This window comes from Hemicordylus capensis, chromosome 1 (assembly GCF_027244095.1).
Source record: "Hemicordylus capensis ecotype Gifberg chromosome 1, rHemCap1.1.pri, whole genome shotgun sequence".
NCBI classification, from domain to species: Eukaryota; Metazoa; Chordata; class Lepidosauria; order Squamata; family Cordylidae; genus Hemicordylus; species Hemicordylus capensis.
Genome location: NC_069657.1, coordinates 282,214,643 through 282,239,584, shown reverse-complemented (window position 1 = coordinate 282,239,584; position 24,942 = coordinate 282,214,643). Strand labels below are relative to the sequence as shown.

The 24,942-nt window shown below is 41.5% G+C and overlaps 1 protein-coding gene across 13 annotated transcripts in view; it reads right to left on the bottom strand.

Moving 5' to 3' along the window:
• The window catches only part of MBOAT2 (membrane bound O-acyltransferase domain containing 2), a 173,478-nt gene that overhangs the window by 6,580 nt on the left and 141,956 nt on the right, over positions 1-24,942 (bottom strand). For all 13 annotated transcript variants that reach the window (XR_008313779.1, XM_053285777.1, XM_053285771.1 and 10 more), the window contains 7 exons: positions 23,153-23,208; positions 22,489-22,543; positions 21,134-21,317; positions 9,484-9,676; positions 7,689-7,792; positions 3,957-4,021; positions 1,373-1,505 (listed from right to left, as the gene is read on the bottom strand). Coding sequence is in view for 12 of the 13 variants with exons in the window: in XM_053285777.1 (XP_053141752.1) it covers positions 1,373-1,505; positions 3,957-4,021; positions 7,689-7,792; positions 9,484-9,676; positions 21,134-21,317; positions 22,489-22,543; positions 23,153-23,208 (790 nt within the window). In the remaining variant the exon portion in view is untranslated. The remainder of the gene's footprint in view (positions 1-1,372; positions 1,506-3,956; positions 4,022-7,688; positions 7,793-9,483; positions 9,677-21,133; positions 21,318-22,488; positions 22,544-23,152; positions 23,209-24,942) is intronic.

Sequence of the window (24,942 nt, the reverse complement as noted above, 5' to 3'; positions counted from 1 at the left end):
TCCAAGTCAGATCTTTGGCCGTGCCTGAAATGTATGCAGTTACTCTGTTTCTCCATGCTACATTCTCCCTCCTTCCTGTACCTTGATTCCAGCTTTCCATGATCATTTCCAGAATTGATGATGCTTAGCTTGACTCATGGATGGATTGCTTATAAAAATGACCCACCACTTCGACTACTTGCTCAGCAAAGACTCTGCACTCCATTACTAGTACCTTCTTAAAGGTTTTAATTATTTTAAAATCAGTTTTATGATACTGTTTTGATTGCTTTTATTTTATATTTTAAACAGTATGAGATGATGCCTTTCAGCATCTTCCTATATCACAGGTGCCTGATATAAATGTTTCCCATAGTCTGAGAAACATACCAGCAGGGATTCGAACCAGCAACCTCTGGCACACTAGGAAAGTCATTAGGTGGCTGGGGTTATATTTGTACACTACCCCAAACTTGCATCTCTGGGAGGTTCACAACAACATAAAACAAATTAAAACAAGAATTAGGAACATAGGAAACTGCCATATACTAAGTCAGACCATTGGTCTATCTAGCTCAGTATTGTCTTCACAGACTGGCAGCAGCTTCTTCAAGGTTGCAGGCAGGAATCTCTTTCAGCCCTATCTTGGAGAAGCCAGGGAGGGAACTTGAAACCTTCTGCTCTTCCCAGAGCAGCTTCATCCCCTGAGGGGAATATCTTGCAATGCTCACACATCAAGTCTCCCATTCATATGCAACCAGGGCAGACCCTGCTTAGCTATGGGGACAAGTCATGCTTGCTACCACAAGACCAGCTCTCCTCTCCAACAAGATATTACAAGATAAGATTTTATATTTTGATGTTTGAAGAGAAAATGAACCATGTAAAAAGAAGAGAAGAAAGTGAAGTTCTACAAAAATGATCTTTTGTCATAAGAGAGCCAGCGTGGTGTAGTGGTTAGAGTGCTGGACTAGGACCGGGGAGACCCAAGTTCAAATCCCCATTCAGCCATGATACTAGCTGGGTGACTCTGGGCCAGTCACTTCTCTCTCAGCCTAACCGACTTCACAGGGTTGTTGTTAGGAGAAACTTAAGTATGTAGTTCACTGCTCTGGGCTCCTTAGAGAAAGAGCAGGATATAAAATGTAAAAATTAGAAATAAATAATATTTAAAATCTTAAATATGAGGTTATTCACCTGTGTGACTCAAGTTAGAAACTGGTTAACCTACTCACAAAATGTACTAGATGATTTTTAAAAGTCTCTTAAAATAAAGTATAAATTGTCTTTGTTTCCAAAACACCACTTTAAGGTTTTCTGTGCACATCCTAACAGCAGCTTTGTATTCGCACTATTACTTAATTGTTAAGCGCCAACATCCAGTGGTACTTACAGTTCGTGCTGCAAGAGTCATTAGTACCCCTGACAGGAATGTTAAATAATATCCTGGATACACCCCATGCCAAATGGCCGACAAAATAAAGGTTTGTATTGTTGGGCTGAAGGAGGCTCGTTCATAGCATACTCTAAAAGTTTGAAAAGAAAATGCACCATGTAAGAAGAAGAGAACAAAGTGAAATCCTGCCCCCCCCACCAAAAATACAGCCAACCAGAAGCAACAATTTATCATAGAAAATTTCAAAACAGCATGACTAGTCACATGGAAATGTCCTTCATAGCAGCAGCAGGCTGGGCTGGGAAGCTGTCTAGGGCCCAAATGTGGGACAAGGGGCTGATGGTCCCTAAGTAGCCTGGAAGTTATCCATGCTGGGGGTATCAGAGAAGCAAATCTGCTTCACAGCATATTCGCAGCAGCTTAATTTGGGGAATTCACATGTTGAGGTCATTCACACAATCAAAACCTGTGTTCCATCTAGGTTTGGGAGCTGTGTGTGCTCTCAATTTTTGGTTGTGTGGGGAGCAAGGTTAGAGGAAACCCTGGGCAGAAGTGATTGTGTGGAAGGAAGGTAGGAGGAAAAGCTACCCAGGTTTACCTCCAACCTTGATTCCATACAATCACTTCTACCCAGGGTTTCCTCTAACCTTGCTCCCACACAACAAAAAATTGTGAGCACATACAGCTCCCAAACCCAGATAGAACACAGGTTTAATTGTGTGAATGACCTCAGGATCGGCTCCTCTCTAAATTCCCTGCAGATCTTTTTCCAGTGTGCGTTTCCACAGGTTGCTCTGGGTTTTTTCTCCAACTAGTCACATCCTAGAGACTGGACAGGGAGAGAACAAAGAGGCCCCTATCTCCGGACAGACTGTTCGCCAAACCTCTCCAAACCAGCCATGAAGCTCAACTTCAGGCTTCTCCACGCATCTCCTCCAGTTCCCCCAGCCATGCTAACAGAGGCAGAAACCATGTACAGGCTAAGATGCTCTCCAAACCAGGCTAGGAGAAGATCAGGGCGCACGAGAGGGGAAAATCAGGCACCTCAGGGATACCCAACCCCCTCTGGAGCAGAGCGCACGGGTGGCCGCAAAAGGAAACTCCTACCCTGTAGGGCTGGGGACGGGTAGTAAATCTACTTTGCCTTGTCTCTAAGCTCCCTCCTCACCACCCCACAGCTGTGATCGACTCACACCTTCCCTCTGAACTCCCCCAAACCATTCCCATGCATCGGCAGAGGCCCCTCGGAGAAACAAGCTTGCTGTGAAGGGAAGGCGGGTGAGGAAGGAGAGGAAGAGACTATCTCAAGGGGGGCTCCTCAACCGTCTTCCCCAACTTGAGGGCTTGAGCCCCTCATCGGCAAAAAAAAAAAAAAAAGCTATGCTCCCTGTCCTTCAAGGACCCTGATTCTGTTCATTGTCGCCATCATCTCCCACAAGAGTGATCTCTCAAAGGGGCGCAATTGCGGTTGATTGGGGTGGAGATCAGGCCAGAGAAAGAGGGAGGGTGGGCAGGCGAGTGACCAGCAGAAGTGGCGGAGAACCAAGTGAGCCCCCCTCCTGCTCCCAAGAAGCGGTCTTTTATGTTGAGCCAGCAAATCTACAGAAATTTATCAGTCTGTCACAACCTCTGTTAGTTGTGAGCACCCAGTGCTCACAATTGTAAATCACTCAAAGAGCCGACCATAAGGAACACAACTGTGAAACTCCCCTTCATTTAGCCTTGCGGAAGAGCGACGAGACAAGCTGACAATCAGCACCCTCTGCTGACACTTGGAGTTCCACTAGTTCACCCAAGAAATGTATTTAAAACAAACAGACACACACGCACACACACACACGTGAATTTTGAAAGAAAGCTGAATTATTGGCAACGGCCCATCCACACTTCACGGGAGAAACGTTGGAGCATATCAGAAAACTCTTGTGTTGTTTTTTTAAAAAGCCACCGAAAATAGAGGATTTTTAAAATCACGGGCATAATTCGGGCTAAGCTAGAATGCGCAGCCCTAATTTGGGGAAAACTAGAATCCCGTGTGAACTGGTCCCTGATAGTCTGCTATAACTTTTTTGAGGTAAATCCAGCTGATATTTGAACTCACACCCTCCATTCCGGAGGAGATGCAAGCTAAAAACCATGTCTGGAAAAGCCCCGCACGAAGTCCCCCTCACCCAATCATTCACCTTCAGTGCAATGTTTTTCTTGCACTGCCATACTAAAAACTCAGGCCACCCATTTTCTCCTGTATTCACCACATTCACAAGCAAGGCAGCACATTGTTTTGGCATCCTTGGAGTGATGTAACACCACCCCACCACCGCCAAGTAAAGATGCTTTTATGAAAGTGAGGCTCAAAGAGGATGGGCTCCAAAATGGTTGCTAAACTCTGGCCCGGGTTTCATATCAACGAATACCAGTCTTGCATGCTGTGGCAGCTGTGTTCTTGCTAAACGGGCACTGCATAAACGGGCACTGCAGATAACCAGAGTGGAAATAGCTCAGACCTTTGTATCAACAGACAAAATAATTCCATCCCACACTGTCGGGGAAGGCTGATGAGATAAAAATACATCAACAATACCTTTTGAGCCAGAGTGCTGTCTGGATATTCCAGTTATCAAGAAACATCTTGAAACTTGTTGAAAACTGTAAAAGTAACACACCACATTATTTTATTTCTGGAAAGTATAAAGGAGAGTGTGAAGCAGAGATATACCTAGGCACTCATTTATGGCATAAGGGAGATCGTATCAATCAGTTATACAGTATATAGCAATAAGCAGTAAGACTGTGCACAGGTTGGAATTCCGCTTTGGAATTCCCAGCCCTGCCAGAAGTAGCTCCTCCTATGGAAGAAGCTCAGGAGGAACTACATCTCCCAGGCATCCCTGCAGTTCTAGCTGCCCGGCACGAGTGCTCCGCCTTGCAGCAGCATCACAGCCATTCACCTCTCCCCATGCCAGTGTTTGGAAGCTTTTAGAGGGCCACCACTACAACACTTCTACCTGGGGCAGTTGCCCTGTGAGGGACTGCCTCCTCTTTGTGGTGGCCACTGGGAATTCCAAAGCAGAATTACGACTTATCGATATGCACAGTCATAATAAGCGGCCAATAATGAATTTTCCCACAGACATAAACAACTCAAGAACACAAAGGGTTGTATCCTAAATAGCATGCAAGCAATCTCCTTTCTCCACAGGCAGCTCCTTAGGCCTCCTGAAAAGACACCCCTGCAGGAGAGGGGACCCTTGGGAATGGTGTGGAATACAGCTCAGGCAGTGTGCATTGGATGGGGGAATTCTTGGAAAGAGGGTGCAAAGATCATTCTACAAGTGGAGCAGAGCTCATGACATTCCTGAGGGTCATCCAATCCCCAGGAGCAGGTTTTTGAGAGCCTCAGGAAGCTGCCCTGGAGAGAAGGGGGCAGGGAAGATCACTTGCACAAAAGCTGTTGAATGTGCACCACTTCGGATACAACCAAGCTATTCTGAGCTATCACAGCTGTGTTATTTAAGAAGCTGCAGCTGCATGTCCACCACTGGCAGTGCACAGTCAAAACCATGACTGGCTGAACCACACACAGGAGAGTAGCCTGTGTCTGTAGCCAATACAGACAGCTCCCTTCACAAACCAGGAATGCACCCACAGTATTCTATAATTATACCGAGTGTCTTAGGTCACACACTCAAACGAAGTTCCCTACTTTTAGTAGAGAAGACACAGTCCTGCTTTAGTAGAAGAAGAAAACCACAAGCTTTTTTGGCCCTTGCCAAAAAGCAACATATTATTATTCATCTTCAACCTCATGACTGATTAATATCCAAGAAAACATCTCAGATATTGAATCAACATTCTGCTAACTACTGGCTGTTTGCTGCCAACTCTTCCACTTCTGCATCTGAAGTAGTAAGCTGTCAAACATTTAAAGGTTTTTGTGAAGGAATGCCGCCTAGACCTCCTCTTTGTATATAAGACTTCTTCTGTATTGCAATTGCTTTGCTTGCTCCCTATGTTAAAAAAGCTGTGCAGGGTAGGGGTGTGCAAACCGGTTCGAATCCAAACCTGTTCAACATCAAACCGGTTCGGTTCCAAGGTTCAGGGTCAAGCTGAACCACCCTCAGTTCGGCTCGACCCCGAACCGAACACCACCACCCCAGTCTGGGAGTTCAACAAACTTTTTTGGGGGGAGGGGGAAAATCTTTTTCTTTTTTTAACTTACCCCCTCTGGGGGGCTTCTCCAGAGTGGCACATCAGGGGGTCCACAGAGGTCCCCCCCACCAGCCTTCCTTGGTCATGACCCAGGCCACTCAGGGTCCTGCTGCGCAGGCATGGTGGCATCCAAAATGGCCACCACACCAGGGAATAGGCCCGGAAAGGGCTAAAGAGAGCAGAACCAGGCAATTTTTAGGGCAAGAAAGGCTTGCAGGGGAAGGGGAACCTCTGCAGAAACACCCACCACCACCTTGTAGAATCTCCCCAGAGGGAGCAAGTTAAAAAGTTTTTCCAAAAAAATGTTCGCCCAACTGCCCCCCTGCCAGGGAGGACAGAGTATCAAATGGGGCCAAAACAAAACTGGCCTGGTGCTGTTAGAGTTTGGTTCAAACTTGAACCAGGCCAGGTGGTTTTGTGCACACCCCTAGTGCAGGGGTCAAAAGTTCACAGCTCCCTTTCTATAGTTTGGTTTTGGAGGAAGATGACTTGTACTGGTTTGATTTTGGAGGGAATGGAGGGTTTGATTTGATTGGGTATGTTTTTAAAAATGAAGGGAACTTGAGTTGTGTTGAGTGGTTTGTTTGAAAAAATTGGAGGGGAAAAGAAAATAAGGAGGCTACCTTCAGCAGAGTTTTTTATGCAGTACAAGTTGGAGAGTGGCAGAGTCCAAGTGAAGGAGTTGCTGTCACAGAATATGAGAGAATCAGAGCTGGTGCTGGAAAGAGAGCTGAGAAATCACTGGGAGAGTTGTCTCTCTCTGAAGGACTGAATCACTCCCATAGCAGGTGAAGAAACAGTCTTGGATTTAACCCCCAGAACTGGGAAGGAAGAGCAGGACCTGAGGCTGTGCAAGGGACAAGCCAGGTTTGCTGTAGAAGCTGACTAGAGGTATTGTAAGAGGACTCCTGGTAAGGACCCTGAGTTAGGGCCCAGTATTTGTGCAAGATATAGATTGGATGCATTTTGCTCATATTTTATTTATTCCTGGTGCTCATATGGTTGCTGTTTTGTACAAGAACTATTGTTTTGAATGGAACTATTTTAAAAAGTTTTCTTGTTTTTGGAGTTAAAAATTTGTAGCTACTATTTGTTTCCCACCCCACGCTTAGAAGCCTTTCCACCCTCTCTAACTTTCAATAAGACAGGTTTGGAAGGTGCTTTAGTAGACCCAGCAGAGAAACAAACAAAAACAAAGAGTCTACTTGGGTGGCAGCGGTGAAGCTCAGGATCATGGGGCTGGTTAAGACCGGGCTGTGACATGTGGTAACACAGCATGGTGGGATCCATGACAGTGTCAGACTGAGAATCACCACTTGATCAATTACTTACATCTCAGATTCTGGTATCCTTTTAAAAAAATCTAAAAATGAAATGACATAAGTCTCCAATGCATGCAATGGGGTGGGGGGACCTCTGAGTACAAGACCTTTTGCACTGGCATATGCAAATATGGGAACATTCAGGCTTGCTCAGTACAGCTGTAATTTGGGTGCCAACTACTTTTGGGAGTGAGACAGCATTGCCAGTGAGTATAAGAGAAGATTGTGCTGAATGGCTACACCTGGGCCTGGGGTTTGGTTTTCCCTCCTGTAGTGAAGTTATTGTCCCAACATGGTGCTGGTAGTGGTGATTTCCTCCCCTTGCTGGAACAACAGCAAAACCACCTAAAGCAATAATAATGGATTGTGGTTGGGGCTGCCTTCTCATTCAGGTTACCTAAGTAATCTGTAGACTCCTCCCCTGTTGCAATGCTACTTGGGGAGTTTTAAAGGCTAAGATTTTTGCAACAAAGCAGAGAAAGGATCTCATGCAGAGACACTCACTTAATGCAAGTCCTCCCCCCGCCCGCTCCCAAATGGAGGAGAAGCAGAGGAGGGTGGAAGGGAAACAACGTGGAGGTGAAAATGGCTGTTAGCCCTTTTGTGGTCACTTTAGCAACCAGTCTCTGGGCCAGATATTTGATGGGATGGTGGCAACTGGAATTGCGTACCCCATCCCAAATTATGTTAATCTTATCACCATTACACTCATACAAAAGAAGGCTCAACAGAAATGCTATGCATTATTTTCCATGCATATTTTAAGAAAGCCATGTACTGACCTCTATATGCAAAATTCTCAGATTTGAAATTGAATCCCAGTGCGAGACTCCATTTTTATCATAGCCTCGAAACCCAAACCCAGCAGCATTATTAATTGCATCCGCTGCAAAGAAACAAGGGAGAAGGGAAATGGTTGTAAATAACTATAGGCCAAATTATGCATCATATACAAGCTAGTGCTGCATAGTGGTTGGAGTTTCAAACCAGGAGTGGGGGGGACACTTGGATTCAGATCTCTACTCTGCCATGAAGCTCACTGGGTGTCATTAGATTATTCACTATCTCTCAGCCTAACCCACCTCCAGGCTTGTTTTAAGACAAAATGAAGGCAGGGAGAGCCATGTGTGTAATCTGATCAGGGTTTCTCAGACTTGGTTCCCCAGATGTTGGACTACAACTCCCATCATCCCGTCACAATGGTCAAAGGCTAGGGGTGATATAAGTTGTAGTCCAGCGACTACACTGGGGACCCAAGCTTGAGAACCCCTGACAGAGGAAGGATAAAATGTTGGCGGCAGCAGCAACTACCGCTACTACTACTACTACTACTGGAACTTGGCATTTTAGCTTTTACACTCGTTCACTCGGAACGTCTATTTAGGTGTTTTGAAACCCTACTACAACCCAAAAGCAAGCCCCAGGCAAAACTGAACTTCTATGTAGTTTTGCATGGCGACTAAACAGTGGAACATCTAGCACATTTATTTCAGGTTTCAATGAAATAAGTACCGTTTATGTGAGAGGAAAAAAGACATTTAAAAAAAAAAAGATTCATTCATTCTTACTATGACTAAAGTCACCGAAGACTCCTTTACCGAGTCACGCTTGCACATCTAATTGCTAAAAGAACAGGCTTCTCAGTATGGATTGTAGTAATAATTTAATGTCAGTATATTATAACACCTTACAAGGGAGCTTCTTTCTCATTCACAAGCTCTAGCACAGTTGTCAAAACAGATAATTGAATTTTTTGATCATATCCTTCTCATGGCATTAAAGATGTTCATTTTATTTCTTTTTTTTCCCAATAGCTAACACAAGCCTTACCATTCCAATCACCTAATGGAAAGCTGCTATGGTAAATTTACAATCCTTTGCCCACCACAAGCACAGCATATTTCCTGCAACTTTAGGAAACTGTGTTCACGCAATGATCAATACTGCATGGTAGGTCTCTGTGGTGCTTCTGACCCCTGCTGGCCCTCATGTCAGAATATGTAGTACTACCAAAAACAACTCATTTCTCTCTCTCGCTGCCCCATGAGCAATTCTGAATTACAGAGCTAATTATTGCTATCATTTTTGAGCCTGTGAAAGCAACATAAAAAGAGAGATTGCCTTCCTGGATCTAATCAAGGTATTTCTAGTCCAGGAAAAAATGGTCCTGCTAGTGGGTATTGAAGTAATAGGATGTTAAGCAAAGAGGCAAAGCAGAGATGTTGCTAACCATCTTGATATCTTCAGCCTACTTCTCCCCCCACATTTCCCTCATAAATGCAAGTTTTATAGTTAGTGTCTAGAGATACTGGCAATTATACAGAGTAGTAAATGTAAATAAAGGAATGATGCTATTTTAAAAACATAATGCTTCTCAATGTTAATGAACCAAACAGACTGCATGAGACATTTTTATTTTTAAATCTAGATGAAATAAATTGTTAGCGGCTAGTAAATCGTTTACACTTCCTTATTAAAAGCCTCCCATAGTTCCATCTCAGGCCACAAGAGGGCACTGGCTCAAATAAATCCTTTACAATAACCTGTACAGGCAGAAATATCAAAGAGAGTACATACCTAAAGTCCACGCAAAATAATATTTGGGTCTGGCAGCCATAAGCGACAGGTACAGGTAGATAATCCTTGTAGGCAGTGATGCTGTTGCTCTGAAATGATCATCAATGTTGTACTCTACGGGCAGAGTTTTGCTAACAGTCATATGAAACAATAAGGATAGTCCACACACTACGAGTTTCTGCGCCACAGCTGTCTGAAACATGCAAGATGAAAGACTTTGTGAGCATCTCAAATAAATGCACATGGAATTATTTACAGTTTCTTCATTCAACATGACTGTGCTTTAGTTTTAGACAATACAGTCATATTGCTTTGGCTTGCTCAAAAGAATAAAATAGGCAGTAGAACCTAATCATTTTAATTTTTTAGAAGCAATTAAAATCTCTTAAAAGCTGTCGGAGGAGTTGCTTCATTCAACATGACTGTGCTTTAGTTTTAGACAATACAGTCATATTGCTTTGGCTTGCTCAAAAGAATAAAATAGGCAGTAGAACCTAATCATTTTAATTTTTTAGAAGCAATTAAAATCTCTTAAAAACTGTCGGAGGTGGTAAGATAACTGTAAAAAGATAACTGGCATGCCATGTGGTGACGTATGCTCAGAGAAGCAACAAGAAGTAAAGTAACTCTTAATTCCACTTCTCGTGCTATCAGGGAATGTGTGAATTCCTGAACTGGGGGGATTTGGCATACATCTGCCTCACAGTCTGCCAGGCACAGTCTGCCTCATACATCTGCCTCGCAGTGTGAGCTGCCCAGAAACATAAGTCACGCAGGCATCTAGTTTTGCTACTGCTCTGAACATGCCAAGCAACAGACACTTAGACTGACCAGTGGCCAACTGAGGAGCAATATAATTGGGGCAAGAGATGGGCTCTTTTCTTCCACCCTACCAAAAGTAGCCCAGGCTGAAAGCCCCTGCCACAAGAGGCTTATTCCAGACAAGAGGGGGAAAGGGTGAATCTGGGAGACAAAGCAGTATCTTTTGCTCTGTTCTTTGGGGGCACACTATTTGCTGGCCCAGGTCTGCTAGCCCCAGATAGTTGTGAAGCAGGAAAGACAGCTAAAAGTTTGTAGGGTCCCTCAATGACATGCTTTCAAGTTGTATTTTGTAGATCACAGAGCAAAGGAGAGTCCAGAAGGAGGTGCCTGTGCATCTTAGTTTTGTAACTAAGACTGTCACTTAGATTGTAACAAGGAATCATATGGGCATGTAATGTGACAAACAACAGAAATGTGATACCTCATTGAAAAATATGTAGCCACTCCTCATTAAAGTTGCCCCTTTATCACCTTGAAAAAGTTCAGTTTAGAATGAACTCTCAGTAGTATACAAAGTGCTGGTTTGGATTAGACTTTGTCAGCTGGCCCTATAGCACAATAAGGACCTGTGATAAGGATACCATGAGCGTGTGTGTTCTTTCCCCGTTCAAGCACACTTTTGTCTAACACGGGGGGAGTTCATCCAAACTATCCCTCCACCGATGTCAGAAATACTCATTAAATTAGTATTTGTAAAGTGTGTGGAGGAGCTGTTTGGGTCCCCCTCACCAACAAATAGGGAAAAGCCCCCTGGCCAACCAAGAAGAGAGAGTGACATGCACACACAGTGCACACAGGTCCATCTTACATGTGACAGGGTTGCTGGACCAAGTATCATATTGGTATAGGTACCGGAAATCTCAGGTGCCATATCACTAATGGAAAACAAAGCATTTGAATATACTTTTATTTAGAACTCTGCGTGACTGTGTTAGCACTCCTCCCCACCATCCCTAGAATGCACCAGGAAATGACTCTACAATATTTAAAAAGTCAAGCAAAAAAGAAAGAAAGAAAGAAAGAAAGAAAGAAAGAAAGAAAGAAAGAAAGAAAGAAAGAAAGAAAGAAAGAAAAAGAAAGAAAGAAAGAAAGAAAGGACCCACTAGCAACAAAGTTAAGCCCCCTAAAGCAGACAACTAAAAATAATCTTCGGGCAAGTAAATTTTGTAGGCTTAATTACTCTATATACAAGGAGCCAACACCCAGCTTCGAGATTGTGATTGCTGGGGAAAGTGCTGCCGTGGATACAGACTTCTCAACTAAAGCCCAGTCCATATTCTCTTTTCTCTGCATGGTCACATACCCTGATATTAGTGAGCAAGGAGGCACCTTTTAAAGTGGAGATACTCTTCTATGTAACAGGGGGAGAAATGCCCCTATCTAGTCTCAGCATGGTTTACACCCGTATACAGAAAATCAAGTTAAGCCAGAAGGGGTTTCTCCTCCTCAGATTAGCAAAATGTCAACATGTCTTATTGCCTTCATATTACATCAGTGTTCCCACATTAATGCTGCAAAATTAGTCATAACAGTAATATTAGTACTGATAAAGAACTTGTCCTTTATTTAACTCTTGCTCTCTCCTTGTGTCACACTGGAATCAGAGAGATACGGATTCATTGGCAGAGGGAGCATTAATGTATTCTGAATTATTATACAGATATTAGTTGATGCCTGTCTTAAGGCACATAATTGAACTAGGTGATCAAAAAGGACATTCCAGCCCCACAAAACTGAGTTTTTCTACTTACATATTGGCTGTTTTTCAAATGTCAAGATATTTCAGTATCTTACTATAATTGGTGCTATTAATGAAAAACCTTGCATGTGAGAACCACCTACCAAATGTTGTAAAGAATCTGTTGTAAAGTATGCTGTCGAGTCAGTGTTGAGTACCTACATTTTATTTTTATTGTACACAATACAGAAAAGAGTAAATTTGCAAGGGGATCCTGCATTCAAAACTTAACTAGGTGAGGCTATTATCGCCTCACAATATCAAGCCAAAATGGACAGCATTTTAAAGGCACATTTAGCATTATGCTAAAGTAATAGCTATCACTTCATACTATGCTACTAACAAGTCCAAATTACATGCAATCGAAGAAGATTGCTGTATTATGAAATATAATTAAGCCAGAAGAAAGGAAGAGTTATGGTACCCAATGCTTGCTATTCAACTCAAACTAAAACTGTTCCTGTACAAAGACTGGGTAAGTGAAAATAATGCTGTGCTAACAATAAATGGCAGTGAACAGGTTTGCAGAGGGATGACAATGAACTGCAATAAAGTTAAACAATATAAAAGTGTTGATTTTCTTTTGTTACCAACAAAGGACTATGTACTTTAACTAAAAGGAATACATTTAATGTAAATGCTTCGGGGTTTTAAATGTATAAATACATTTTAACTCTATGAAAGACATTTAAAAGCACTTTGAATGACTGATTGATTGATTGCATTTATACACTGCTTTTGTCTTCAGATCCAAGAAGAACTTCCTAGATTGTGGTTTTATGGCTTCTCCTGTTAAAGAATTATTTCTATTCCCACAGCTTTTCTAACTTTTTTCCCCTAAGTTATGAAGTACTGGTTATTGAAGCAGTGCCTTTAAAGAGCAATTTTCAGTGGGAGGCAATGAATAAAAGGGAGAGCCCTTTTAAAGCATGCAAAGAGGCACTTACGACCTTTTGCTAAAAATACAAATTACAAAATGAAGCAGCACTATAATAAATGTGTTCTAATATTAAATGTTGTTTAAATAAATTCAGTACTTATATGTAACTAAAAATGCCCAGACTTCCAAAATATTTTGTTAAGAAATGCTACTGGGTGTAAACATCCCTGTATCAGTCGGTTTGCATTACTGTGCATACACTATTTTAGACCTCACAAGAAGGGTGGGCATAGAGTTCTTTGCATTCTGATTGGCTCTCTCATCCCAGTCAGAACTGCTCTGTTGGTTCTTAGGTTTGTCTGCCTAAGAGAGCTGGGCCAAGGCAAGCAGGTAACATCTCAGGGAGGGTTGCAAACATATATAATATTAGAGTTCAAAGGTGCCTTAAAGGCCTTCTGGTCCAAGTCCCTGCTCCAGTCTTGGACCAGAAGGTCTGCTACAGCACCCCTGACAATAGCTGCTCAGATTCAATTTGAAGGGGCCAAAAAGAGGGTGAGGAACACTTTTGAGTTTACTGAGAAGGGGTAATAATGGGCAGCAGAGCACATGGTCAGACATCCCCAGAGTGAGAAAAGCAGTAGAGTGAAAAGGCCACTTTATCAGAGGGGATTTCCCTCATACGTTTTGAAAAATACTCCCTTAAAAAAAAATACACCCTTCTTCTGAAGATAAGGAATTATCAGCCATCTGAAGAAAGCTAATTAATGAAACAGTTTCATTTGAAAATCTGTGAGGAAGACAAAGGCACCATGTTTCAAAGATAATATGGCAATAAAGGCCATTCCTCCTTCACCAATTGCATAGTTGAATCGAGGGAGCCAAATGAGTTTCAAAAGCAAAAACACACAAAAAGACTGGATGTTTTCTTACCATACTGTTCTGCATATGGCTTTGACTGCTTAGTTCCTGCAGGCAAAGAAGGGATTGGGCCTGCATAGCCCCCAACTCTGCCCTAAAATTACTGTTGGGCTATGAGTTGTTAGGCATCCCTCGTCTCCTCTCGTACTTCAAGGGAAAGGAATGCCAGTGTTTCAAAATCCATAAAATATTATATTATATTGCTGCAGCATATCAATGAAGTCAAAAGAATAGCAAGAAATCTCTGGACTGAAATATAGTTATTTTGGCCGGACAACATCTGAAATAAATTTTAACATCTACATGAAACTGCTGGGAGAGATTGGGGTATTTGGTGCAGGATGTTATCAGTATGCTGATGACACCCAAATATATTTCTCCATGTCAGCTTCATCAGGCAATGGCATAACTTCCCTAAATGCCTGCCTCGTGGCAGTAATGGGTTGGATGAGGGATAACAAATTGAGACTGAATCCAAACAAGATGGAGATGCTCATTGTAGGAAGCTGCAGTTCAGGAAATGGGAGAGAACTGTTGGTTCTGGATAGGGTTACACTCCCCCAGAAGGAACAGGTTCGCAGTTTGTGAGTACTTCTGGACCCAACCCTCTCTCTGATACCTCAGGTGGAAGTGGTGGCCAGGAATGCTTTCTATCAGCTTCGGCTGATTTGCCAACTGTGTCCTTTCCTGGAAGTGAATGACCTTGACAGTGTTGCACATGCTGGCTTGACTACTCCAGGCTTGACTACTGCAATGCACTCTATGTGGGGCTACCTTTGCACATAGTCCAGAAACTGCAATTGGTGCAGAATGCTGTAGTCAGATTGGTCTCTGGGACATCCCAAAGAGACCATATCACTCTGGTTTTAAAAGAACTACACTGGCTACCAATAAGTTTCCAGACAAAATACAAAGTGCCCTTAATGGATATGGCCCAGGGTATTTAAGAGAATGCCTTCTTCATTATTAACCCCACCGCCTATTAAGATCGCCAGGGGAGGTTTGTCTGAGGGTGCCACTGGCTCATCTGGTGACAATTCAAAGGAAAGCCTTCTCTGTAGCAGCCCAAGAGTTGTGGAATGCACTTCCTGCTGAGATTATTGCTGCTCCACCCTGTTGGCTTTCAGGAAACAACTAAAGACATTTCTTCAGCCAAGCTTTTTAGCTATTTGGTAGTTTTTACGGGTATTTTAATTTGATATTTTTATATGTTTTAATAGTTAAAATTTCTTGGTTTGTTTTATTGCTGTAAACTGCCTAGAGACTTCAGTAGTGGACGGTATACAAATATGTTAAATAAATAAATAACTGTCTGAAGACCATCTAGTCAAGCAAATCACATGACACTATCATTTTCTGTATTTGCTCCCTCCAAGTTTTCAGCTCACTAATTTTTACTAAATATCTCATTCAATTGTACCAGGTGAACAGCAAAAAGTTGAACAATCAATATTACATATCAATTGAAATGACTGGACACACACATAGGCAAAATATTTTAGAATTCAAGCTTTTAGATGAAAGGCCTCTCAAAGTACCCTGAATGCACATGGACTTGTTCTAATGAAACTGGTGAAAGCACATGTAAAGAAGGAGGGGCCATGCCTAAAACAATACTTTTTTAAAAAGTGTCTGGAGTGTGTTTCAGCCCCCACACTCAATCAAGGCACATGCCGGAAGGACATTGGTGCCTCTATGGAGGACAAGGACATCCCAAGAGGTGCACTCTTGGCACACTACTTCCTTCTTTAAGTTTGCTTGGGCTGGTATTTGAACTGGCCCTGCACGGCACTTAAATGCGTAGTGCTGGTAATTTGAGATATTTTGTCTGATCTTATACTGATGATGAGACTGTCATTATTTGTCTTTTGCCATCTCTTCCCTTTCCCTCCCCCCACCCACCATTAACCCCCACACTGGAGCTTTAGTACCAAGAATTGCAAAGTTCAACAAAAGCTATTACAGCACAAAATCCTCTACTGCAAGTTAAGTAAAATATCATCAGTACAAAATTAGGTCTATATGATGTAGTAGGACATAAAGTGTTGGGTGTAATCTATGGAGCCCAAGTCAAATCTCTGCTCACATTGGGTGGCCTTTGGCAAGCCACTACTTCAACCTACTCTCTCTCTCTCTCTCTCTCTCTCTCTCTCTCTCACACACACACACACACACACACACACACACACACACAGTTAGGCTAAACCATGAGGAGGATGAGATGAATAATATTCAGCATACTTTACATCCATTATTACAACCTTGTAAGTATTATTCTTCAGATATATTACCCAATATGTTATAGACGGGGACAGGAGACTGAAAGAGACTGGCTTGCCAAGAGGCCACTCAGCTAATTCCTGTGTGTGCTGAGATTTAATTAGTTGGCTTGTAAGAGAAGAACTTATATTCTTCACAACCCAAGTCTGAAGGCACAGATACAGCAACCTTGCTGAATCTAAGCTGGCCTACACTTGGTGACTGGCTTGGTGATTGCCGGGAACCCAATGTACGGCAACCAGATCAGAAGGAAAGTGGGATATAAAATTATACAACACCACACCATAGCAGCTTTCCACTATGCTACGCTAGGCTCCAACTCAAGTTCCCTTCATTCAAACCAAGGATGACAGAACTTTCTGCACACTAAAAAGTGCTGTAGAAATTGTTAATAGTGTCCTTATATATATGATGCCTATATTCAGCATCCCACTGAAACCAATGGAAAGGACATGTGGATGATCTCAATGGATTTTAAATCAGGTCCTAAGTGATTAAAACTTTATTTGGAGACACCTGTTGGAGTGAGCTCATTTTTATGCCTGCTTGGCAGCTTCACAGATGGTCATTAGTCCAGTAAGGCTTTTTGACTGAAATAAAGCCTGTAGCATTTGGGAATGCTGCACATTAAGTTATGCATACACTGTAGGCAATTAGCAAGGGGTTCAACAGCTAAAAATATTTCTAAGAAGAAGCCAAAAGCAAAGGGAATTTGTTCCACAGGAACATGGGGGTTTAAGGGTAGCTAACAGCTATAAGAAAAAGAAACTTACGAATATAGACATTAATTTCAGACAGTTGACACCACTTTGAGCACCAACAAATGATCGCTTGTGAAAAGGCATAATAGGAGGAAGATATGAAATAAATCACTTGAGAATGTTGACTAGATTCAGTTAACATGCAATTAGCACAGTAGAAACTGTTACATTAAGCCCATATCATGCGCCTACCAAAGTTAACAGAAGGAAAAGGGACTGTCATTAATTTTATGTTCCAGAAATGAAATTCAAACAAGAAAGGAAGCTTATTAGATTAGGCAGAACAGTTCTTTCATCTAGAGCTTCACATTTGCTGATCCTCATTACCGAAGAATGTTAAACTTAATCTAATGACTCATTCTTTTTCTTATTTAAAAAATAAATCAATATGAGAATCCAGCCCAAAATAAAAAAAATCTTAGATAAGCAAGTCAGCAAGATGACAAGGCTGAAGTGTGACTTTTAATGTAAGAAAGCAGGTTGAGGTGGCAACTTGATTCAGCAAATGCAGGAAGAGTTACACAATCCACATTATTTCCCAGAAAGCACACAGTAACCACTGGTGTTATAAAATGCAGCCAGATTTCTCTTAACACCAGTTGGGAAGGGTAAAGTATCAAGACCATACACAGATTTTCTTGAAAGTAATATCAGAAAGCTAATGCAGCATAAACAACAAAAATATCAAGCATATGAGCAATACAATTAAAGGGGGAACTTACCTGTGATTAGCGATTATTATTTTGAAGGCAGAGTTCTTTATAGATCCTCATTTATTAACCTTGTGCTTTTCAGACACTTGAGAGCTTTCTAGCAACTTTATACAGTAAAACAACTGTACATGAATTATAGAGGGAAGTCATTGTGGGCCGTCAGAACTTAGGAAATAGTTTACATCTGCCTGTTACACTCCCCCCGAAAGAATAGGTATGTAGTCTGGGAGTATGTCTGGACCCAAATCTCTCTCTAATATCTCAAGTTGAGGCAGTGGCCAGGAGTGCTTTTTTCTGAGGTAAATGACCTTAAACAGTGGTGCATACCCTGGTAATGTCCAGTTTTGACCACTGCAATGCACTCTGTGTTGGTCTGCCTTCGTACATCATCCTGAAACTGAAACTGGTGCAGAATGCAGCAGTCGGGCTGGTCTCTGGGTGCCCAGAGATCACACTACTCCTATTTTAAAAGAACTATACTGGTTGCCAATAAGTTTCCAGGCAAAATCCAAAGTACTTGTTACTACCTATAAAGTCCTGAATGGCTTGGGCCAGGGTACTTCATGAACCTTATTCTTCATGAACCCTGCCACCTATTAAGATCATTGGGGAAGGTCTGGTTGCAGTTACCATTGGCTTGTTTACTAGTGATCCAAAACCAGGCCTTATCTGGGGTTTCCCCAGGGCTCCAGAACACGCTCCCAAATTAAATCAGAACCTCCCCATCTCTTGCTCTTTTTAAAGTTACTCTTGAAAATGCACCTATTTTTATCAGGCTTTTCATTTAGAATGTTTTAAAGTATTACTGATTGCTATTTTAATTTGTTTTATATAATTTAAGGTACTAATTGTTGGTGTGTTTTAATTTGTAAACCGCCCAGAGATTTTACATGAGATTCTATAAACACGACAAATAAATAAATAAAATTACCCCAATTCAGAAATCCCCTAAGCATTATGAGCCAAGCTCAGCCTATCTCTACATTTTGTCTTTGCTCATAATGCTTGGCATCAGCTAGTTTCTTGCTTTCTTTCCCATTTCCAAAACTTTCACAGACCTATCAAGTTGCAAAGTGTGGGGAGAGAAACAGTAGCGGAGGGTAAAGGCAAAAACTGCTTCTGAGCTCCAAAAATGTGAACCCTGGGCTGTTCTGTTTTGTTGGCCAAGAGTGAAAACTAGGGCTCCCAGAGTAAAACCAATATTTGAAAAAATCCTTGACTTTTGCAAGCCCTTTTGGATGCTGTTATCCCTCTCCCCCCACCATTTCTAAGACTATTCCACAATGTTGTAAAGTTGCCTTTTGTTGTCGTTCTTTATTGCTCAGCAATGTCTGATAATCAGAGAACAATTCCATGGATCAATAGCAGAGTTGTCACTGAAGTGTGCAAATCACCAATTTAGGGATACTGTATGAGTTTGTCCAACTTGTAATTTTCAGATATTTTATGAAGAGAGTATCATTTTTCTCAAGCAGATCTATTCCAGCTCAGAATGTAAAACAAGTCTCTACACATAAGTGGTCAGTTTGACCAGGCTGCTTTGTAGATTCATGTGCAAAAGTACATTCAATTAGGATCACTTTCCACTGTACAGCTAAAGCAAGGGAGCAGAAGAAGAACTGATCAGGAATTTGAAATATACAATGGGATATCCCCAGATTCTTTACGGCGTACAAATTGGCCCTTATGGTAACTCCACGTCACTGGAAGTAGTCCAGATGAAATTCCTAAGGGCCATCTTTCAAGTGCCTGGTGATTTTACTAATGCTGCTCTCCAAAGAAAGGCTGGAGTTACCATTTTAGAGATTAAAATTTGGCTTTGTATAATTAAATTCTGGCTGAAATTGGTCTTTCCCCCCACTGGACTCACTCCTTTAGTACTAACTGATAGCTTCACATCTACCTGGAGAACAGCTTTAAAAATGAAGCTCCAACATCTTGGCATGTGCCAGGGAGAACTTATTGGCCGGGGTTTTGATCAGGCTATCCATTTTATCAAACGCCGCCCCCTAGACACAGACCTCCAAGAGGAATGTGCACACTTGTCAAGGGGACTGTATATAAGCGCTCAGAGTTTTAATTCCAAACTGGCCAATTACTTAAAACACATTCTCTTATCCAGATTCAGGAAAGCCCTGACCCTTGCCAAATTAAACGTTCTCCCTACTGCGGTCTTGGAGGGAAAATACAATAGAATACCTTATTCAATGCACTGCTGCCCCTGCGGCTCAGGGGACATAGAGACAACTGCTCATGTAATCCTTTACTGCCAATTCTACAGAGATAGTCGTTCTAACCTTATTTTACCCATCATAAAGAAATATCCTGGCCACTCTGATTTTTTTTATTTGGAATATCTGCTGTCAAATTTTAAACCTGTGATTTCTATTAATGTGGCCAAGTTTTGTTTTATTGCTTGCAAATTGCATAAAGCTTGTACTATTAAATCTAAAATTTTGTAAAACTTATTATGCAAAACTTATTATTATGTAAAACTTATTATTATGCAAACTGTAATGATTGGTCAACGACCATAATAAACTTCTTCTACTTCTTCTACAATGGGATTTTTTAAAGAAATACAAAAAGGAAATATATGTGAGTTGTTGCTAAAATAACCTGCAACATTACTACTTAAGAAGTTTGTCCAGGGTCCATAGAACTACATATTTATTTCTGAAGAAGCCCTGCATATTTATTTCCGAAGAAACCACCTCTGGAAACTGAGAGGAGTTAGTGTTAAGGCCTAAAGCCGGGAGTGGGGGGTGGGGAGTCCAAATCACACAAGGGATGACCGACTTAAAGTATCTCTTTTGATTCTGACCCTTGTTTTAAGTTCTTAAAATTTTTAGATGTTTACAAGATTAAAGTTGAGGTTGTTTTAATAATTGCAACTTTGCTAGCATTTGATACCTGCTAGGCAATCACTGTGGGGTGGGCGGGCGTGTCTTATGCTAGAGTCTTTATCTCCAGATCTTCTGCCAGCCCAAAGATGACAGCATCTATGGTGGCAGGATGACTTAATTTAGGGCTGGGGTGGGGACTTCCATCAGCTTTGTTTCAAGTTTTTATTGTAATATTTTTTTGTTTTAAAACGCTTTTATTTTAAAACTTAAAGAAATTTTCTTTGAATCAAGCCATAATATTGAAATATTCTGCATTCTTTCATAGAATATGTAGTTTTCCCATTTATTCTTGTTTTCCCTCACTCTAAAAAGAAGAATTAATTTACCTATCAAGCTCCAGAAGGACTATTCTTAACTACCCATTCTGAAGATGAAGGTTTTACCATGTGAAATTGATTCCAAGGCTATTAATCGTTGGTCCACAAGGTCCAGGAGAATCTATGGAGAATATCTACCTTTAGATATAGATAATACTTTCATTTGGAAGAAAGAACAGTACCATTCATGAATATCACTATTCATGGTCCAGATACAGCCCAAAGGTTGTGCCTGCAAAAACAAGTAATGCAAACCAAGCTTCTCATGCAATGACAATAGAAAAATAGCAGCACTGCAAAAGTCATAGATCTTACATTTGGAGAGGGATCCGTTTGTTCATATTTTATCTCTTCTTTCCCATTTGCTTCAGACTGTGTCAGTTGGTATGATCTGCCTTCAATGAAAGTAATATAGTCTTTATAAGAGCATAACGGGCCTGCCAGGATACCCATGAAATTACAGTTGTAACTTAAATACTCCAGTAGGCTTGGCATGCGTCTGTAATTCAAAGACAAGCAACTGGTGAGATTTTACTTGTGCTTTAAAAAGAAGCCTACTATAAGAATAATACTAATACTACACAATGACTACATTCTAACCAAATTGAAAGAAAAACACATAAGCCAAAAGCACCAGGAAGACACCATGCTTCTGATCCTTCAAACTATTGTTTGGAGAATCAGGAATGAGAAATACATTTGAGAACTTTCCTTCTCTCCCTACCTCTTTCTTCCTCCGCATGGCCTTACAGACCACATTCTAGTTTAAACAAATCATAGTTTGCCGTTATATCCAAGCAGGCAAACTGTGGTTTAAGTGAGCCCTCCAAACTAGTGTGGCAAACCAGGATCAAACTGTTTCTGGCTTGGAAGGCTCATTCAAACAATAGCTGGCCAATTCAGACATGAAACTATGGTTTTAATTAAGCAACATTAAGCCAAGTATTTGAGGAAAGGAGGAGGCATGCAAGTTTGCTACTTGTCCCCAGTCCTCCAGGATGTGACATCTGAATATAACCTTCATGGCTCCATTTTTTAAAAGCATCAAGAGAGAATGATAATGGGCTCCCAAGATCTCTGTGCTCAATAGCGATTTGTACATGAGTTGCCAAATGACCAAGTTCTGCATAGCATACCTTAAGTCCATTGAATGACCACTTGGTCTGTGATCATTCAGTGGATTAAGTGATGATGTGCACAACATGGGCACTAAAAGTTCTGATTTCTGTTGCAGAAGGTAAACCCAAGAAGCAAGCCCCAAACCCAAAACTCTATTAGAAATTTGCCTAAATAAAAATCAAGAGATTGGAAGCCACTAACCCACATGTCATCAAACATGTTTTTATGCAGAATGAGTTTGTTTGTTTATTTATTTATTTGATTTGGTTTGATTTGGTTTGTATACCGCCCTTCCAAAATGGCTCAGGAGATTGCATCTGTCTTGATAGACAGCAAACTATATCCAAACTAAATTATTTAGTTATATTTATATCCTGCCTATCTATTTTTTAATCAAAATGTCAAGGTGGCTTTATTTGTATAATACATAAATGGGTTTTTAAAAAAATACAGCCAAAGGAAAGGGCCTGGCCATCGTTGCCTCTCCTGCTAGACTGCAGATTGTGTGACCCTGAGGGGCCGGCTAATACTGAAATAGAAAAAAAGCTTACCTCACAGCTAAGCATCGCTGTGATGGCGTCAGTTCTTCCTCCTTTCGAAACATTCCTGTGGATGGAGCAATAAATGGACTGTAACACATTAGCTTTCTATTTATTTGCAAATGAACCAGTACATTTCCTACTCTCAAAACATCCTTTTTATTAGCTCTGCTTTCACAACTGATCAGCTGCACCAGAAACTACAGATTTACACAGGAAGATGTGTGTCTAGACAGTTTCATGTACCACTACAAAATGTATTTTAAAAATTAAGAACAGTTGAACAAGGCACAGAACAGGTAAATAAAACTAAGGCAGTACTCGGGCCTTGAAGTCACCTTGTTACGAAACGCAACTGTTCTGCATCTACAGTACAATTATGGTGATATAAACAAAGATTTACCCCATCCCATAGGCTTCTCTTAATATGGGCATTTTAATATCTAAAATGTTTTCCTTTAGTGTTTCCATATTGTCCCCGTCCTCTCTCTTCATTAAAGTTACCTATCACACATTGTTCCGCCCATAGACTGGTTAACATATTCACACAAACCCCACCCACCCCCAATTCTTACTGAAAGACAAGTTTTAAAAAAAATCTAACTACAATGCTTGTTTTCTAAATTTCAAGAATAGAGCATTAACAAAGGATCCAACTCCAAAATGAAAATCTTACCATCATGAATTTCATAAGCCAAGCTTGTAATTTTCTGTGTAATTATCATCATTGGGCTGTGACAATGAGAGAAAGGGAAGAAAGACTTCAAAATAGTGAATTCAGCTCTCACCTTCAGAAAATAATGGCTTTCCTTGGGAAAATAAGACTGAATGTTGCAGGACACTGCACTGTGCTGTACAGTGGCTAAATAAAGTGTTGGGCTATGACTGAGGAGGCCCAGGTTCTAATCCAAGGATAGTCTCATGAAGCTGACCGAGTGACTTTTGCCCAATGTTTGTTCAACTCTGTCAGTCTAACCAACCTCATAGGGTACTTGAAAGAATACAGGTGGCCCTCATTATCTGTGGGGGTTCCGTTCTCGTCTACAACTGTGGATAACGAAACCACGGATAACAAGAACTTGAGTGAATGAGAACTGGGGGATTAGATTCCTGGGGAAAAACAGGTTGCTTACCTGTAACTTATGATCTGGATGTGATCTGTTGTCAGTCATAAGAACCTTCTGGATGGATTAATTAGCTCCTCTTTGGCACCCCTCCCTGCTGTGCACGTACTCCGTGCCTTCCTTTTCCCAGCAGTTGGGTACCATTTTGTCTCAGTTTCTTGGAGATCCATCTGATGATAGATGAACCACACGCCGTGTGATTCAGTGACCAAGTCAGTCCTGTTCCTAAAATGCTGCAGCGGGGAGGTACGAGCAGGTCTCATGACTGACAATGGATCACCTCCAGATCATAAGTTACAGGACAGGTAAGCAACCTGTTTATCTGGAAGTGATACATTATCATGAGAAATGGGTAACTAGTCAGCTTTTACCTCCATGGCGGAGGGTGCAGCCATTTTGCCCAGTATTGAAGAACTCTCTTGAGTACCTCTCTTCCAAAGTTAGCTTCTGCCACCATACATAAGTCTATGGCACAGTGCTTTATGAAAGGTAACTGTGTAGTAGACCATGCAGCAGCCGCACATATGTCCTTAAAACAAAGACTAGATAAATGTGCAACGGAAGCAGGATACGCCCTCGTGGAGTGTGCCTTTATCAGCTTGGAAGGTTGTTGATTCTGTAACTTATATGTTAAGAAAATGAGCTCAACTAAGCAATGTGACAGTCTTTGTCTAGACACAGACAGGCCCTTATTCTTGCCTTTGAATAAGATGAAGAGCATCTTAGTTTGTCTAATACATTTTGTTCCTTTGAGATAATACAGAAGGCACCTCCTTACATCTCGAGAGTGCAATGCTTTCTCCAAGCGTGTTTGAGGCTCCTGGAAAAAGGACAGAAGCACAATGTTCTGATTCAAGTGGAAGCCAGTTACTACCTTTGGTAAGAAAGTGTGGTCAGTATGCATAACTACTTTATTAGGATAAAACTGTGTATACAGCACATCCACTCTTAAGGCAGCTAGTTCACTTACACGCCAGGCAGTAGTGATAGCTATTAGAAAGACGGTCTTGAGCGTCAAATAACGTAGGCTTGCTTCACAAAGTGGTTCAAAAGGGGCTTCCATCAGAGAGACCAACACTAGAAATAGGCTCCATTGTTCAATGAGGTATCTTATTAGGGAGTAAAGGTTATTAACGCCCCACAAGTACTTCTTACACATTGGATGCAAGAAGGCAGAATGACCTTGCCAGCTTTCGTGCTTCGCCGAAATAGCGGCCAGGTGGACCCGCAGAGACACATTAGCTAAGCCTGCTTATTTTAGGCTGGTTAAGTATAACAAGACCTGACTAGTAGAGGCCTTGTATGGGTGGAACCCATGTCCTCTCGCATAAATTATGAAGTG